Source organism: Medicago sativa, chromosome 7 (genome assembly GCF_051527215.1).
Source record: "Medicago sativa cultivar Bolivia chromosome 7, Bolivia_mono, whole genome shotgun sequence".
In the NCBI taxonomy this organism is placed as follows: Eukaryota; Viridiplantae; Streptophyta; class Magnoliopsida; order Fabales; family Fabaceae; genus Medicago; species Medicago sativa.
In genome coordinates this window covers 11231583-11251826 of record NC_140755.1, presented here as the reverse complement: position 1 = coordinate 11251826, position 20244 = coordinate 11231583, and the positions used below count along the sequence as shown (strand labels likewise).

The 20244-nt window shown below is 34.4% G+C and overlaps 2 protein-coding genes across 6 annotated transcripts; one reads left to right on the top strand and one right to left on the bottom strand.

The window, feature by feature from the left end:
- The first annotated feature begins 9462 nt into the window (after window positions 1–9462).
- LOC146904211 (cyclin-dependent kinase C-2 C-like) lies at window positions 9463–16800 on the top strand. Of its 5 annotated transcripts, none has more exons than XM_085724292.1 (9): window positions 9463–9936; window positions 11134–11418; window positions 11559–11876; window positions 12162–12392; window positions 12688–12785; window positions 13330–13444; window positions 13677–14174; window positions 14375–14510; window positions 16567–16800. In XM_085724292.1, exons 1-9 carry the CDS (start codon window positions 9562–9564, stop codon window positions 16581–16583), a joined length of 2073 nt encoding a protein of 690 aa, XP_085580418.1. In that variant the 5' UTR covers window positions 9463–9561; the 3' UTR covers window positions 16584–16800. The 5 variants fall into 5 exon arrangements, with proteins under 5 accessions (XP_085580418.1, XP_085580415.1, XP_085580419.1 ...); XM_085724289.1 differs by having other exon boundaries at window positions 13668–14174; window positions 16567–16670; XM_085724293.1 differs by lacking the exon at window positions 16567–16800 and adding an exon at window positions 14590–14855.
- A 2799-nt stretch (window positions 16801–19599) lies between these two features.
- Window positions 19600–20244, bottom strand: LOC146904210 (uncharacterized). Its single transcript, XM_085728247.1, has one exon. The coding sequence runs from the start codon at window positions 20242–20244 to the stop codon at window positions 19600–19602; it is 645 nt and encodes a 214-aa protein (XP_085584373.1).

Below are 20244 nucleotides of genomic sequence, written 5' to 3'. Positions count from 1 at the left end.
TCTATTCCGTCTCAGTAGAGGACCGAGAGACAGTCAGTGACGGATCTAGAATTGTTGATTTGTGGGGGCAAGATTTTATATGATAAATATTTATAGAAAATTTTTAACAACGCAAAAGTGTTAAAATAATAACATCATTATAATTGAGCAAGATACTTGAAATTATAAACACTATCATGTTATATATTAGATGTTATATATTAGAAAAATTAAGGATTTATTAGCATCTCCGAATTAAAATTGTTCTTTACGTGTATTTATATTTAAAAAGTATGGTAGAAATCTTTCAAAATTTCATCTCAAATGCATTTTCGAATTTGATTTTCTTAAATTCATGAGAGAAACTCTTTTTTATGGTTTAAATTTCCATTTAATAGGGGCAATTTATTATTTTAAGAGGGGACAATCATTAAAATATAAAAAATTTAACAAATATAACTGAAACAATAGCGGGGGCAGTTGCCCCCAATCTACTGCAAGTGGATCCGTGACTGGAGACATTATGTTGTTGTTGTAATATTTGGACATAAAATTATCTCTATATAATAATCAATATATATAAATAAAAGAATCAATCAAATATAAACAAAAGAGAGATTAATAAACTTATCTTGTTGAATTCGATCACCGACCACAACTCTATCAACACAGTTAGATAAACCTGCTACCGAATCAACTATCATGATCTGTAGAACAAACAAACAGTGAGGTAGTCTGAGACGTGCTGATCGCACTGTCCTTAAGGATTTTCCGCGTAATTATACGTTAACCCCCAGGATTTAACAGACCCTTCTCGGTAAGAACCGAGGATACAGAACTGACAAGAAAGATATAATTTCAGGAAGATGTAACCCAAGAAACAATTGGAGGAGAGAAAATGATTTTAGAGGAATATGTGTATTTCAAGGTATGTTCTATACTGATTGCAAAAAGATTATATAGACATAAGGTCACCGTTTGTTAAATGGAGGAAAATCAGTATGTAACATGGTGTAGTCTCTAATAATAACCAACAAGTATCTATTCGGTCAAGTGACAAGGCATGAATATATATATAACCTATTAAGGTAACCGTTCCAATGTTTTTCCAAAGCAAAAACATGAGTCCTAATTACTAGAACTGATTAACAATAAATCCCTTAAAATAGGAGTTACAAAAACGTGTATAAGACCAAGTAAAATTGCAACCTGAATAAGTCAAAAGAAAACTAATTAATTAATACTTAATAAACATAATAATAAATTTTCTTTTATTAAAATAATTTTCTATTTTTCTCATTTATAAATATGGGACACAAAATATTTAAAACTTTTGAAATATACTCAAAATTTACAACAATCCCCCACATATTTCAAAAGTTTAAAAGAAAATAGAAAAAAGACTTTATGGGTTAAACATCCTGGATGTGATGCATCAAACTGGTGTAGCAAGCTATATGAACCAGCCCTAGAATGATAATACTTAACACACAGTGAAGTTGGTGTAGCAAGCTATATGAACCAAAATCACTTGGCGTATGTTAGCGGTATACCATTCGCATCACAACCCCACAATTCTTGCCGTTGGCGCTGTTGGTGCGCTAATAGGCCGTGCGCGTGCCTGGATTATTTCATAAGTGCTCCAGAGATTTCGCCAAGATCTCATACAAGCGGCCCCACTTGACACTCACATAGGTGATTTCATCAAGTGTATGCTGCAAATCATACACCACCCGTAAGGGATATGAAATTCATTAAAAGCTTTATACGCTTATCCTCTCAATAATGCAGTGTCTAGCACTTCTCACACACACCATAGAAAAGGGACGAAAACAAAAATTAATTAACTAATTTTTGGTGCTAGCAGAACTAATAAGTGACTTGTTCTTACCCATATGAACCTTATTCATGGGATCTCCAATCACAAAGGTTGGGTTCCCATCATTTATTAATTTCGAATGGCTTAAGTCCCAATCCCCTCGATGTACACAAATTTATTTCATCCCAGGGGCTTTGTTTAGTAGCTACTTTATACACAAATGACGAAGACAATTTTCTTTCATCATATAAGATTGACTAAGACGTCTCTAAGTCAATCAACCTCATATATATATTTATCAAAGTCTATAACAATAAACTTGATCTCTATAATTATTTTTATACATGTCTGCTTACATTATTATTAAGCGACATCACTATCAATGTAGATAAATATAAATGTATTTGTAGATTTATTATACAGGTCTGCTTGAATGACTTCAAGCGACAACACACCATAAAATAATTCTACATTTTGATTTATTCTCATTGGAGTTTTAATTTCAATTAGCATCATTGCATTATTTTGATGCAATGGTTCATCAACTCTAAACAATATTTCATATATTGTCAATCCGACTTCTTTGATATATGTCATCAGGTCTACTTAGATAAATTCGAAGCGACAAACCCCCACATTGAAAAATATAACTCCATGTGTGAATTTTATTCACGTCTACTTGAATTTCAAGTGACAACACTCCCACATTTGGAAAAAAATGTAAACTCATGTGTGGACTTTTATTCAGGTCTACTTGATTTATTTTTCAAGCGACGACACACCCACATTTGGGAAAATATATCTACCCATAGGTAAATCAAACATCATTGTATTATTTTAATACAATGGATAATCCACAAAATGTCACCAATAATTTAAGGTGAATCTCAATATATATATCGCATGAGTTTAGCAAGTGTCACACAAATATATTCAGGTCTGCTTAAATTAATTTTAAGCGACAACATCTCAATTACACTTCTTTCACTCACGTATCTCCATGAATTTCTCAATTTTACTGCCAATAATTTAAATGATAATTCACAATAAAATAATAGCTCTCAAAACATACAAGTTAAGAGCCACGGTATGTATTATAGAGGCAATACACGAGCTAAAACGGATTTGGCAGCACAATATCATTTTAATACTCTTATACAATAACAGTACTGCAACAAATGCAAAACCAATCAAGAAAGCTAGCTTAAAATGATATATCCACACAAAGTTATTTCTAAAAAACTTCTCACTTTCAACAATAAGCATTTCTTTAAAAGAATAATTCATCAACTAGAACATTATATATATAACATGCTTTATTGTAGTTCTTAATCACAAAGTAGAAGATACAAAACATGGAGAAAACATGTAATATCATGAGGACAAACTAAGTTCAGAACAATTCCACATAAAACCCCAAGCACTTCATCACATTACTCCTTAAAACTTCTAAAGAGTAAATGTGTCATGACATATAAACTTTTAATCAACATTACAATAGTAACATTCAGTTGAAGATAACCAAGGTTCTTAATCATATTCATAAGTTAAAAATAGCAAGCACGCTCAAAATCCATTCAAGTCTTACACTAAATTAATAATTATCAAGCTGAAGGAGACATATCTCAAGAATTTATGCTCACAGAATTTTCAGTTTTGAAAAGCTTATTGAAGAAAATTATATGTTAACATTTGCACAAAATATATACTCCACAAGAATATAAAAATTGTATATAAATCTAGCATGCATGTCAACCATGGTTCAACACTCATTTTCCAAATTCACTTGTTGATTAAATGTCTCAAAAGCTGCCATGTTTGTTTAATATTCCACAAAGCTCGGAAAATTCTAACTATAAAATAATTCAATAATTATTAAAATAAATCACAAACAAATTTTGTGGCATTATACAAAAGATATTTCCATAAAAGTTCAGCTCACGGTCTTTGTTTCAATCACACAGAAAACATTGCTCAACATGACATATGAAGTTTAAATATTAGAATGTGTACCTTGTCCCTTGTGGATGATTTCAAGGAATAAAAGTTTAAAACTTACAATAAAGTCGATCACACACCATGCTCTTTTAGTTTCTTTAGCAGCCAAACTAAGTTGATAATCAATGCCTTCAATTCTTTAATTTCTATCTCCTCTGAACCATCCATTTTTGGGAAGATTAAATGTGTTCAATACGGAAAGAGTGCATTCTCTTGGCCGTTAACAGAAACTGCAATATTCTCTATTGACAGATGTCACATATAGCATCTTGCATTGCAAACCCTAGCATCGACAGCCATTAAACAATTAAAAAAAAAAATCCTTAAGATTGTTGTAATATTTGGACATAAAATTATCTCTATATAATAATCAATATATATAAATAAAAGAATCAATCAAATATAAACAAAAGAGAGATTAATAAACTTATCTTGTTGAATTCGATCACCGACCACAACTCTATCAACACAGTTAGATAAACCTGCTACCGAATCAACTATCATGATCTGTAGAACAAACAAACAGTGAGGTAGTCTGAGACGTGCTGATCGCACTGTCCTTAAGGATTTTCCGCGTAATTATACGCTAACCCCCAGGATTTAACAGACCCTTCTCGGTAAGAACCGAGGATACAGAACTGACAAGAAAGATATAATTTCAGGAAGATGTAACCCAAGAAACAATTGGAGGAGAGAAAATGATTTTAGAGGAATATGTGTATTTCAAGGTATGTTCTATACTGATTGCAAAAAGATTATATAGACATAAGGTCACCGTTTGTTAAATGGAGGAAAATCAGTATGTAACATGGTGTAGTCTCTAATAATAACCAACAAGTATCTATTCGGTCAAGTGACAAGGCATGAATATATATATATAACCTATTAAGGTAACCGTTCCAATGTTTTTCCAAAGCAAAAACATGAGTCCTAATTACTAGAACTGATTAACAATAAATCCCTTAAAATAGGAGTTACAAAAACGTGTAAAAGACCAAGTAAAATTGCAACCTGAATAAGTCAAAAGAAAACTAATTAATTAATACTTAATAAACATAATAATAAATTTTCTTTTATTAAAATAATTTTCTATTTTTCTCATTTATAAATATGGGACACAAAATATTTAAAACTTTTGAAATATACTCAAAATTTACAACAGTTGTTTCTTTGTTTTCCAAGAAATAGGAGAGTTACCAAGCAACACTAGCCATCCACTGACATAACGCCGTGTCAAGGGACAACTGACCCAATCTGAGTTGCACCAACCGTGGAGTTGTAAGTCACATGCACTACCAAAAAATATTCCTTTGTCCTGGATTAGCTTTTAAGAAGCGAACTACTCGAAGTACAACTTCCTAATGTTCTGTTCTAGGTTGTTGCATGTATTGAGATAAAATGTGGACATTATATGACATCTCAAGTCGAGTGAAACATAAATAAATCAACAACCTAACCAAACTTCGATATTGCTCTGGATTGGAAAGAAATCTCCCTGTAGCAAGTGACAAGAGATGGTTTTGCTTCAACAGAGATGCAGCGGGTTTAGCACCTAGATTGCAGCTGAACTTTGAACATGATGCCTTGTTTGGACTTGATCTGAAGTATTTAGACTTGTCATTCTGGTCTCACTGATATGAAAATTGAAGTGCTTCTGATATCCATTCTCTCATCTTGGTTCATGAGAATGAAGAATTTTGGTCATTCCTTAATTGACATGAGATAGTATCCAGTCTTATATTTCCTTGGTTCATCTTGTCTTCATTCTGATGTGTTGAAAGGATGCTTGTGATGTCCTTCTAAAGTACTTTTTTTTTAATGGGTAGTGTTAACTTGTGCCCTTAGGACACATGTTAAGAAACTCAAAAGAGGAAATATTCTCTAAAATTGTGTGCATTCAACTCATCAAAAAGTTAAAAATTAAATATACACATTCCAATAAACCATTTATATATTTGATTCATTAACTTGTGCCTTAAAGGCACAAGTTAACATTTCCTTTTTTTAATCAATTTGAAGTCCTTCTTAACACATCCTAATGTCCAGATTCATTGTTCTTTGAATATTTTTAATGTGTGCATTTGTAATATCCTAGTCTAAAGAACACTCAAAGAAAGTTGCTAGAAAACAAAACATATCAAAATCATTATGATCTTATATTTAATTACGTTTATTATATAAAAAAACATCAAGAAGAATTTTGTGATTTTCCTTAATAGAAGACTATCAACCCAATTATTGGAGGACATTATACCTCGCACCCCAGCATTTAATCCTTTACCCCTACAGATCATTAAAAATGCCAATTTTACCCTTTTGTCATCTGATTTCACCCAACGCAAAATTCAGCTTGCAAAAGATTTCCTAAATTGAATACTCAAATAAAAGTTTTACGGTAAATTAGTTTGTAAATCGGACAATTTGACTTTGAGATTGAAGGGAACAAGTAAAATGATGGAATTGGAATTTGAAGAGAGAAACATGATGCAGAGTATTCAACAATGACAGCCACATCATTGACATCCTCAAAAACAGATCCTTCTAAGAGTAATGTAAACGGTATCATTCATAATTGTTGGACACAATCAATTAGACCAAGTGAGACACAATCAACTGTTATGAATGGAATTTGCAGCAACGAAGTTTGCTTACGGCAACCACAATTTTCTTTGCGATTGTGACGATAATTGTCTTTTAGTCACGGAACAACGAAAGAGTTACGAATTGCAATAGATTAAACCCAGCAAAACACAATTCTTACTGTGCCGGAAACCTGGAATTGGCCTGTTCTGTTAATTTGTTTTTGGAGTCATCTGTTATGTTAATTTAGTGAGTGCAATAATGATTTGAAAGTTAGTAGATTGATTTTCACATAAGGTATACGCTATAAATCTATTAGCAAAATATTGTTGTTGGGTTGAGGGGAAACAAAGGGTACACTATGAAGAAGAGGAATGATGGTATGAGATAACAAACTCTTGGAGTTGGTGATGAAGAATGAATATGGAAACTTGTTTTTCCGGAAAATGTTATGTGGGGTGAAGTTAAATGAGAAAAGGGTAAATTTGACATTTTCAATGATTTGTTGGGGTAAAGGATTAATTGTAGGGTGCATGGTATAATTTCCATTATTTATTGGATACTTGTCATTTCCTCAACCCAATTAAGGGAGTTGACAATCGACCCAATTAAGGGAACCATGCAGGTGAGAAAAACACAAGAAGGGGGGTTGAATTGTGTTTTGAAAAATTCTTCGTTTCTCCTAAAACTGAACACACTGAACAGAAGCTAAGTGAAACAGCTTCTGAAGTGATAATCAGAATCTGAACGCAGCGGAATAAAACAAAGAGAGAGAAGAAGAACGACAAAGCAATTATACTGGTTCCTTCCACAATCCGGAAGTAGTCCAGTCCCCCTTGCACTTCCAAGGAGATTTCACTAAGAGTAATATCTGATTACAATTGCTCAAGCATACCTGCAAGAGACTTCCTTTGCTCAAGCACACTTTGCAAGAGTCTTCCTATGCTCAAGAACACAATCAAGAGACTTCCCTGCTCAAGCACAACTGCAAGAGACTTCTAATTAAACAAAATTGCACAGAAAATTGTTTAAGGTTGAACACTTGATATACAATCAGAGGTGCTCACAATACAAATCAGATACAGACTCAATGACTTAAGAATTTCTAAGATATGACTTTAAGACACAGAAATTCTAAGTGAATGCAGAACAATTTCAGCAGAGGTTTGACACTTGTAAAAATGTTGTGAGTCTTTCGTTCAGCATTACCAAATCTCTAAGTCTTCACTCCTTTATATAGAGGTGTGAAAGAGACGTTGTGAAATTGCCAGCACATCAAAGAGTTGTTGTTGAAGCTTGATCTTTCACCAATGATCTTTTGCCTGATTTGGTTGTTGTCCTATGAAGAACCAATTTGAAATCCATTCCTTATCCAAAGGAACATCTATGCAGGCGAAGCCGTATTCTGGAGCTGTTTTCTTGTCTTGTAGCGTGGACACAAAACAGAGTAGTGGAGAAGGTGGTTGTACAGTTCGTACAAAGTACAATGTCAACGCTTTCATCCAAAATTGCAAGCACATGTCTTCAAACACCTTTGAAATGACCGTTGCAAAATTCCACTAATCTTTTGTTGTCCTTTGATGAATTTCGATCCATGACACAGCTCTTGAATCCTTGAATTTCTCAAATTCAGCTGATCTTCAGCTTCTGGTGAAATGGCTTCTGATGAGGCAGCTTCTGATAACGCAACTTCTAATGATGCAACTTCTGATAACGCAGCTTCTGATGATGCAGCTTCTGGACCTCTTGTCTTCAGGAGCACTATTCTTCAGGAGCACTTTACTAACTTCAGGAGCGGCTTTACTTCAGGAGCGCTTATTCTCTTCAGGAGCAAATTGCCTTCAGGAGCGTCTAAGCTTCAATTTTGTTGATCCTTTTTGCTCTTTATTTGCTCATTCAGAACCAATAAATGATGTAACTTTTTAATTATGGTCCTGTACACTTGAACGAATATTAGCTAGTCCAATTTACAATTTTTAATACCTTGTTATCATCAAAACTCTTTAAGGTTCATTGTTAAACACATTTTGTTCCAACAAACCCAATTAGGGGAATACTGATAATTTTCCTCAACCCAATTATGAGAGGATCAATCATTTTCCTCAACCCAATTAGGGGAGAAGACAATGGAGCCAATTAGGGAGTACTGATTATTTTTCTCAACCCAATTTAGAAGAGATTATTGTTGATCAAATTCGAGGAGTATTGGTAATTTTCCTTAACCCAAGTTAGAGGAGAAGACAATAGATCCAATCAGAGGATTATTGATCTTTTTTCTCAACCCAATTTAAGAGGGGTGACATTTGATCCAATTAGAGTAGTACCAATTATTTTTCTCAATCCAATTAGAGAGATGATAGTTCACCTAATTAACTTCCACCTTTCTTTTTGACATAAAAAAGGGTGGAAGTTAATTGGGTCAACTATCATCTCAACATGTACACTTCCGGTAAATTCCTAATAATTGAAATTGGCCATGTGGCAATGTCATGCCAGCTCAAGTTAACAGCAATGACCAAAATTGTAGACCGAAAAGTTTATAAAGTCTTTAACCGAAGGAATTTTTTAAAAAATAAAAAAATGAATGTCGAGATATTTATAGAATCTAAAAACATATTTAACCATTTCTTAATCAATGTTTTGGTAACATTTGTTAAAAGATAAAAAATAAAATAGATCTTTAATGAAATAAAAAATGTAAACAAGAAGAGTCTTTTGGACATGGACAGCAGTAGTAAGTAACCATCTGATGATTCCGATCTCTTTATGGAAAGAACAACCACCAAATGAGAAAGAAAACAATATCACAGCCTTTTCCAACGGTTACATTAAAACTCTCTCTTTTTTCTTTCTCTTTCTCTTAAAACATCAAAAGACACAACACAACAACAATGCAGACATCATCATGTCCCACAAATTCCTCTCATCCTCCAAAATCCTCCGTAGATCTCGCAACTCTCTCTCTCCAGTTCCAAGACAGAGAGAGAAAGACAAAAAAAGGGTTGGATTGTATTGCACTTTGCATTTCAAGAAGAGAGAGAAAGAAAAAAAACATAAAACAAAAACAACCATTTCTTGTTTCTTTTACCATGTTTCTGTTTCTAGATATTATTCTTCTTTTTCCTCTCTGACTTTGCCATTTTTTATCTCGGAAGCGGAAACAACCCGCTTCCGAGTTAATCTAAATGGGTTGTGTAAACTCCAAGAAAGCTCTGACCGGAGAAAACAATACGCTTTCTCCGGTTGGACCTTACGTTCATTCGAGTTCTTCTCGAAAAAGGAGCAACGGTTCAGGTAGAAGCATGGTGGTGGAGGCTTCTGCTCATTCTTCTAGAGGACAACATTCTAGACAACATTCTGGTGTTGTGACACAACAACCGGTTGAAACGAAACCCGAGGAGTGGAAAAAAGGTGATTTGAATGTGAGGATTGGTTCACATAGGTTTGTTGAAGGTGAACAGATTGCTGCTGGTTGGCCTTCTTGGCTTACTTCTGTTGCTGGTGAAGCCATTCATGGTTTGGTCCCTCTCAAAACTGACGCTTTTGAGAAATTAGATAAGGTATTTTGTTTTGCTTAACACACCCCTCCCCATTTTCGACCTTCATGCATGAATTCCCTAGGTTTGAAATAGTTGTGTAACGGTCATGGCCGTGGTCGCGGTCATCGATGAGGAGAATCACATTCCGATGCGGCCTCTATCGCAGTCACATTGCGATTTTGACATTATAAAAGACCATTATGTCGCGATTGGATTCCTATTTCTTATTTAAGGAAAAAAATTTAGGATGAGAGGGTTTGTAGATCACGAGATCGAGCTAGAGAAAACCTTGATATTAATGAGAATTATGGTCAAATGCGGCTGCATTGGGATTTCGACAACAACATAAACTGTAATGTTGACCCCAGATCGCGGCTGCATAAAGAAACAAAAGTCATACAAATATTGAATCATGAAAGTGATCACACTAATCCCTAACAGACAATGCGACTTCATAATACGGTCTGAATGAGTTCCATAACATAAGAGATACAACCTCATACATAAACACAGAAGCAACCTAGAAATTATCCAACACTCCGGTACCAATTACATGCACATTTATTTAAAACCCTAGATTCCTATGTTTTAATATAGAAAACAATCAAGGATGAGGGGGTAGCAAATTGTAGACAAATGCAGGTACTTGTGGTTGCGATGCCATTGCAGAGACCTCAAAATATTTACAATTCTGGTTGTATTTAACGAAATTTAAGGCAGAGAAAACCTTTAGATTCTTATAGCATAGAAATTACCGGCATTATTGCTACCAAGTTTCATCTCTTAGTAGATTTCTATGTTTATTATATCGCGCCCGCAATTGCAGTTGCAGACTAAAATTTAGAATTATGGTTGTACTTACCGAAGTTTAAGGCAGAGAAACCCTTTAGACCCTTTATAGCATAGAAGTTATGTGCACCATTGCTACAATGTTTCATCTCTTTGTTCACCATGATAAATTTCACATTCTGTAAGCTAGGATTTCTTGGCCTTATTGTCATTATTTGGTACTCCCTCCGGTCACATTTATAATCAAAAAATGACTTTTTAGTTACATTGAATAATTAATTTATCCGGTCAAATTTATGGGTTAAATACATTAATTATTGAATGTACCTAAAAAGTTGTTTTTTGCTTATAAATGTGACCGGAGGATGTATACATTAATCAATTTACCATCTTTATATTTTGTTTCAATGTGTATTTATGTCTCTGTAGGTTGGACAAGGTACATATAGCAGTGTTTTCCAAGCACGTGAAGTCGAGACAGGGAGGATGGTTGCCTTAAAGAAGGTGCGGTTGGACACACTTCAACACGAGAGCATTAGGTTCATGGCGCGGGAGATAATAATCCTTCGCACACTTGATCACCCGAATGTCATGAAATTAGACGGTATAATCACTTCACAACTGTCAAACAGTATATACCTTGTATTTGAATACATGGAGCATGATCTTGCTGGCTTATTATCTAACCCTGATGTCAAGTTCACAGACTCACAGGTTTGTCAACATTTACTGATATCATAATTCTCTCTTAAAATGACATATATGATTGATTGTGATATATTGAAGATGTAAAACTTTTTACACTGATAGTGTATCAAAATTAAACTCTTACATTAATTGTTGTGTCATAACAGATTAAGTGTTACATGAGACAGCTATTGAGTGGACTCGAGCACTTTCACCTACGAGGTATCATGCATCGAGACATCAAAGTATCAAATATATTAGTTAACAATGAAGGCATTCTCAAGATAGGGGACTTTGGATTAGCAAATACTGTTAGCCCAAATAGCAAGCACCCTTTAACAAGTCGCGTAGTGACTCTATGGTATCGTCCTCCCGAGCTTTTGATGGGATCAACGAACTATGGAGTTACAGTGGATCTGTGGAGCGTAGGGTGTGTGTTTGCTGAACTTTTTATGGGGAAGCCCATCCTTAAGGGGAGAACTGAGGTATTACATTACTCATCCTAACATTCATTGAACTTAATCCTTTTAAGATAACTAATAATTGAGAAACACTAATAATAAGGGTTGTTAAATAGCCGGCTATAGCGGTGTTTTAACTCAATAGGGTAGCAGAAATTGAACAAATCACTATGTTCCGCTGTACGCTATTTGGTACAAAATGTTACAATATAGCGGCGTTATAGTATTTTGTGTAGCAGAATTTGATAGAAACCACAATTTTCCACTATTTACAATTGACAACACTGCAAATGATGCGTTTATCTACAGGTGGAACAATTGCACAAAATATTTAAGCTTTGCGGATCTCCACCTGATGAGTTTTGGAAAAAGAATAAGCTTCCGCTTGCAACAATGTTTAAGCCTCAGATTAGTTACGAAAGCTCCCTTGAGGAGAGGTGTCAAGGTTTTCTTTCTGGAACTGCTGTGAGCCTACTTCAGACCTTACTCTCCGTTGATCCTTCCAAACGTGGTACTGCCTCCTCTGCACTTATGTCCGAGGTAAATTCGTTATGCATTCTACTTTTTTCCCAATTTCAATAGGATATTCAGATGAGTTTAAACACTGTCTGTGTGAAACATTTACACCATCAAAGATATTTATATTGACTGTTCATAATGATTAAATTTTATTTGAATGCCAATCTTACTGGTGTTTGCATGATTTAATTTTGTGCATGAACTGTATGGCGTTGCTTGTGTGCTTTTCATGATTGTTTTTCTGAATTAGTTATTTTTTTATGATGCTTGCTCACTGTTGATTCTGATTTTATGTTTCATGCTGTGCCTTTTATAGTATTTCAACACTGCGCCATATGCTTGTAACCCGTCACTCCTTCCAAAGTATGTACCAAGCAAAGAAATGGATGCTAAAAATCGGGATGACGCGAACAGGTAAATTGTTAAAATCGGGACTTGAGCCTTATTCATGAATCTAGTTATTATTATATGCTGTTCGTATCAAAGGAAACTTAAAGGATGTACTATATTATCTTCAAGGACCACGACCTAATTACTAGACCACATTCATATATATATTATACAATTGTGTTATATGAACATCTAAAATATAGACACCATATATATTTATCTCTATCTCTCACTTACTTTTTATCTTATACGACTTAAACACATTTCTAAAATACACAAAAACCAAAGTACACCATATTTGACGTCAAAATTCTGATATCCAAAAATCATTTCTCGTATTATAACACTTCTTACGCTGGAGAACTTGCAAGAACCTTTGAAGTGATAAAAGTTCGTATCTTATGGTTTTGGATATTCGTTTAAGACATTAATCACTTTGAAAGTTTTGTATTTGTAGTAAATCAAATTATCGAAAACAGAATATAGTCTACCTTATGATGGTTTTCTAGTGAAACTATGTACTTTATTTCCAATTTTTGTGACTAAAGTGTCTATATGTCACCCTCAGGAAAAAGAATGGAGGTAAAGTGCGAGAGCGCGAGGCTGTAACATCAGGAAGGCAAAGACGGGTCCATAAAGTTCTTCAGGATCCTAACAGTGCCGGCAAACCAGCTTTGAAAGAGGTATTCTTTACTCAGTGTTGTCAAATAACGGCTATATTGGCGCTATATCAAGGTAGCATAGCGGAATTTGAATGAACTGCTATTGTTTCGTGATATCAAATACAGGCTATAGCGGTGCTATAGAATTGTAGTGTAGCAGAATTTGAACAAACCCCTATTTTCTGCGATCCGTGATTGAAGAAAATAACTGATTTTTATTTACTTGTTTTTCTTCTTTGTGAAGGAAATGCAGAATATCTCTCAAAACGCTCGTAAATGCGATGATGGTAAAGCACATCATACAAAAGGAAAAGTAGGACCTGTGCACAAAGAGCAACAAAAACATTTGTTTGATTCAAAATCAGATCAGGCTGCACAAAAGTCAAATGGTTACAATGACTATAGCGGATACTCGGGACCGGCACCAGTCTCAGGATCTAGTGGCTTTAAATGGGCGAAAAGTAGAAAACCAGATGCTTCGTCCATTTTATCAGATGGATCAAGAAGCAAAATCAGTGCAATGGATCCAACTTTTGCAAAAGGCACATATGATTTAACAAAACACGGGATGGAAGTTTCGGAAAGAAGACATAATTACAACACAAGCCATGACAATGAGCCTTCCAAGTGTGTAGTAAAAAAGCAGCAGGGTCGTAATGTAGAATCGTTTGATGTATCTGATATATACCATTCCAATTACTTCATGGATTTTGATCTCACAGACAAACCAGATGCTCAAATGAATCCACAGGTAAGTTTGATATCCCAATTGCATCGTATCCATTTTCGTATCTTGCAGTCACAAGATGACAATGATTAGGCCTTTGTGAATCATAACTTTCAGACTATTTTTACGTCAAAATTTCATAGGTGGCCTTTGTGGATTGTATGATATATTGATCAAGATAGGTATCGGCTTGCATCTTATTTTCTTTACCAATTTTTTTACAGGACCACGAAAATCATGGTGAGCCTGTGGAACAATCAGTACCAACTACGATCCAAACAAATAAAAACGATGAGTTGTTAGGTTGGAACGAAAACAAAGTGCGGCGGCAATCTGGTCGTAAATCAAGGCTGGGAATAGGTAAGTAAACTATTTTTATCTATAAGCGATGTTACATGCATTAAATTGTTTATCTAAACAGTGCCAATGTGTTTTACAGACAAATGACACAGGCATAATTGGAATAGAGTAAACTTGTCGACATTGTCGCGAATGATGGACTCCATTATAGGCGACATTCGACACATATTAACTTCTGACTTCATCTCTTCTGACATCTTTTGCGATACTATCCCTCCTTTTGTTCATAAGAAAGTGTTCATACAGTTTTATCATGCATAGGAGTAACATTAAAATATACAGGATCACAGTAACAGTGACAAAATGGAAGATATGATTAAAGAAAGATTAACTATTATGATAAAATTTTGTTCTTAGCTTAGTACATAAGTCTTTATTCATTTAATTTTCTTCTCAGTTCTTTTGTAGTGTATATATTGAAAGAGAGAGAGATCTCAAAGTAGTATTCTGGTTTATCTCAATGTTTTTACTCTTGCAAAACCTCAATATATCTATCTAATTAGGAAAATTTAAAGAATTTAGATCAAAGAAACTTTTTTGCATTAATTTGTAACATGATAAATAGTTTGATTATCTCATATATGGCTCAATATCTGTCTTTGACATTCTATTGCAATTCAGGGAAGAGTAAACCATCAAATTGGTCTCTGTTTTTATAACTCAATCTCAAGCTAGTATTTGATTCTACTAATATGTAAAAATGGTCTCTCTCTTTGTCAAACGTTTCTCAATTTGATCCCTCCGTTACTAGAGTTAGGGACCAAATTTAGAAATATTTGATAAAGACAAACTATTTTGAGATATTAATAAAGCCAGACTAATTTCAGAGCATGTTACAAAGACATAGACTAATTTGATGATTTACTAATTCAGTAAAAATCTAGACTAAACAATCGGTTTGTATAACCATTGACATCATATATCTAGTAAGAAAAAATCAATATTTGGTCCAATTATTCTGTATAGTCTTCGTAAATTTTATTGGATTTTCAATCAAGTTACTATGAAGTGTAATTTTTTTTTTCTTTTAGCAAAGATTTTGTTTTAAAAAGTTTTTGACACTACAAGAAAAAACCACTTTAGGTATTAAATTAATGCCGATATTGCTATGTTGGACATCTTCATTTATATTCGAACTTAAACTACCACGGTTTTGTCACTTGTGTGTCAATTTTAGACGGTATTTGTCTCTTCATATACAAACAAAAAAGTGAAATGGAATAAAGGTAAAATATTTTGTAGGCATTTAAATTATTTTATAAATTAATTTACTTATCCGCCCTCTTATTTTTTATCAGCATATTTATTGAGAGGTTTCTTTTAAAAAATATACATTTAAAAGCAAATAAAAAAGAAAAAAAATTGATATAAGTGGGTCCACTTTGATGTCATTTCTTGGTGTTTCTTCTCAAATTGGTTGGATTTATTTTTAAACTATGTATTCTCTGAATTCAACTGTATAGCTAATCTTTTGATTTATGTAAAACCGTAATAAGTGACAAAATAAACAATTAATGTCTTCTAGTCAGGAGAAAATAAATATTTTACTATCTCATCATCCAAGTGCTCTTGGTGGATATATTTGCTTTTGTGTATGGGACCCACCAAAAGACATTATTTCCTTCTCATTTTGCAGAAAATCCAAACAATAGAAATTAACTTTGGTTTTGCCTTTCATTGAAAGCAGGATCACTCCTTTAACTTTCACTCGTTCCAAATAGGCTAAGTTTCATTAAGCATCAGCCATCATAACAACTTAACAGTTTTTAGAACACACAAACTTATTTTTTTGTTTTGTTTTGAAAAGACCTAAATTATCTAATGATATATGAACTTACTTTATCAATTAAAAATAAAATCGCAAGCATTAGGCTTAATGATGATCTAATCAACTCATAATTAATAGTCCACAAAAATGAACAACTATAACCCATGGCTGCTTCATTTATCATATGAATTGGATTCTTCAAATGGTTGTTTTGGTGCGGTCTCTAATTCACGTTTTCTTTTGTTGATAAAACATCTAATTTATTATGTGAAGCTTGCTTCATTCCAGGGTCTTTTTGGAAATGAAGGAGCAGAGGAGAGACTTTTGAAAAAGGAGGGAGTGAAGGGGTAGAAGGTGTTAGAACAATTAGTAATAGAAGAATCCAAGAAACACAAATTGCAAGATAATGAGACACCATATTTATTCATGCAGTTCGCCCAATGATGTATACATCTACGACTACATAGCAGCTATAGTTTCGTATATTTCTTTGATTAATCAGAGTGTATAGTGTTACAATCATTTCTTTGTTGTACTATTTTATGAAATTTTAAAATGCGAAAATGGGGACCAATTTAAAAATTTGGAAAATTTTAGGGTCCTACTTACAATTTTATTGAAAATTTCTTGGGACTAATTTTAGATTTTTGAAAAATATAGGGGCTAATTTATAATTTTTAAATAATTGAATTGCAAAATTAGAAAACTGTAGCGACCGATTTGCAAAATTTGTTAAGATCATCCAAACCAATTTGAGATTTGCATTGTATAAAGTAATGAAGGATTTTAAAATTTTTTCCTTACAAGTAGTATATAATTTATAAAATTCTCTTAATTTAACTTCGACAAAAATACGTCACAAAATTTTTTTACTTTGAAAATCTTCAATTCTCATCCAAACAATCAAATTTACATCAAAAAATTATATTTCCTCATTAGAATCTCTCTTCCGATATAACAAGTCCCTTCCAAAGAAAACTTTAGAAGTCTTATTTCAAGATTTATTTCAACTACTTTTTTTTTGAGAGGCTTTTTTAACTACTTACCACGTACGTAAGTTGTGTGAAATATATGCATTATTTAAATAAACCATACATAATTATATTTTGAATTTAATATGAGAACATTCTCCCAGAATTCATTTTTTTTTGACAAGAAGAAACTTATTGCATTTCTTTCATAATAATAGTAGAGATACAAGATGGAATCCTAATATGAATATGGAAACTAGCATGACGCAAAGGCACTCTAGCAAAGCTATGAGCGACTTCGTTGACTTGTCTCCGAATGAACCTAACATCAGAGGTTACTAAATCAGGAGCTAACAAACGTCTACAATCATTAATTACTGCGCTAAAATTAGAGACTCCACCTTTACTACCATAAAGACTGTCTACCACAGTCTTGGAGTCAGGCTCAAAGTCCACAATACCCAATTGCAGATCGCGAACCCAGTACATTGTTGATAATAAACCCAAAGCCTCGCCCAAATCCACATCAAGGAGCGGAGTCATCCATTCAGTCTTGGCTAAAACAAAGCGATCTTCATCATCTTGAATGCAAACACCAATGCGGACCCGATTCCGAGCTTGAGAGAAGGACGCATCAACATTACAAGTAAACTTGCCGGGACTTGGTTTAATCCACTTCAAATCATTCGGGGTATCAGGATTCTGAGGGATAGGATGCCGAATAGTCTGAGCATTCCTCCAGCTAGTAAGAAAAGAACCTGCACGAGCACAAATAGCTTGTGCTCTTTCAGTAATGTTGTTCCATACCTTATTGTTTCGATGCTTCCATATACTCCAGAGGGTCACATTGAAAAATTGCTTTTGTTGTTGATCCAGGTGTTGTAGGATAGCAAACACATTGGATGAAAAGCTGGCATCAATATCAAAAACAACCATCAAAGTTCTCCATAAGCCAATACGTTGCCAACAAAGCATACTTTTACTACACAGAAAGAACAGATGAGTACTATCCTCACCAAAATCATCACACACTGCACACCTATCAGCACATTGAAATCCTTTTGATTTCAACCGGATTCCCGTGGGCAAACAATTACGGCAAGCTCTCCAAAGGAAATTCTTAACTTTCGGGGGCAATTTTAAATTCCAGTTACCCGGCACACGGTGTTGTACAACTGCCACATCATGATTCATAATATCCTTATAAGCACTTTTAATTGAATAAGTACCATCCCTCTCAAACTTCCAAACAGGCACATCACGAGTTACCGAAGGAAGTAGCGGAGTATTAAAAATATTTCTAGCAGTAACATTGTCAAAAAGAGCATTAATTAGCTCCATATTCCAATGTTTTTGGGGTGTAACCAACAAGTCAGAAACAGTGATAGATGGCCACTCCAAATGATGATTAGTTGATGGTAAAATTCGTGCACCATTACTGATCCAAGGGTGATCCCAAACTGGTATGTGTTCGCCTGTACCTATACTCCACTAAAAACCGCGCCGAATGACATCTTTAGCACTCCAAATACTACGCCAAACATAACTAGGATTATGGCCTATACTAGCTCGAAAATAGTCACTTCGAGGAAAATATTTAGCTCTGAGTAAACGAGTGATTAGAGACTCTGGAGAAGAAACCAACTTCCAAGCCTGCTTACCAACCATAGCCATATTAAACGCCTTAAGGCCCTTAACTCCCATACCTCCAAACACCTTTGGAACTGAAAATGTTGATAGAAACCTGGGTTAAAGTGTCCCAAAAATGTTGTTAGAAACCTGGGTTAAAGCCATCCGGCCCTGGACATTTATCTGCTTGCATGGAGAAAGCTGCCATTGTGAACTCCTCTAAAGTGAAATTTGCAGTCAACAGATCATTATCATCTCTAGTGATTGAAGTTGGAACCAAATTAATGACACTTGCAGGCGAGCTCGGTGATTTTTGAATGAGATGCATGAAGTAATCACTCGCAATATGCTTCAGACCATCTCCAAACTGACATTCAAAACCATGCTCATCTTTAAGATGCTCAATTCTATTCAACTTTCTTCTGGTGCTGGCTTCCGCATGGAAAAACTTCGTATTAAGGTCCCCATCATGATAACAACATGTCTTAGCACGTTGTTTCCAAAACACTTCATCTTTGATCAACAATTTATCCAACCTCTGCCTAAACATGTTGAAATAACTCACATTAGAGGCATCCACATGTGAACGGATAGCTTCAAGCTTACGTTGAGTCTTTCGAATCTCTTGTCTAGTGTTTTGGTTAGTATTCATGCTTCATTTAGATAGATCCACAACACATTGTTTGAGTTTATTCACAAGAGGACGATCACCATAACCTTGTCATCTTTGAGAAACAAGAGGCCCAAACTCAGGTTCAACAAGCCACACATTCTTAAAGCGAAAGCGACGTTGACCAGAACTAAGTGCAGGCTGCAGAGCACCATCTAGCAAAAGCGGATAGTGATCTGAGGATGTGCTAGTAAGACACTCAAGCTTTGCATTTTGAAATTTATCAAACCAACTATCATTTGCCATAGCTCTATCCAATTTCTCCTCCACAGCGCGAACGGTTCCAAGACTTTTGAACCAAGTGAAAGCATAACCATCCATATGAATATCAGCAAGTCTAGCATCCAAAACAGCTTGCTGGAATCCTTGAATAAGCCACGGTTGGTGATCAGACCTTCCCTTATTTTCATCAGCTGATAGAATATCATTAAAATCACCAATAATACACCAAGGAAGTTGAGAAAGATTAGATAAATGCCGAAGTAAATTCCAAGACTCTCTTCTCCTTCCTCCTTCTGGCATACCATAGAATCCAGTTAGTCTCCATCTTCCCCTCAAAGAGTCATTAACCTCCATATCAATATGATTTTGGGAGAAATTCGTGATAGTACAATTAAAGTTCTTTTTCCATAAACATGCCAAACCACATCCTCTACCAATACGATCAACAGAAAAACAGTAATCAAAAGCCAACAT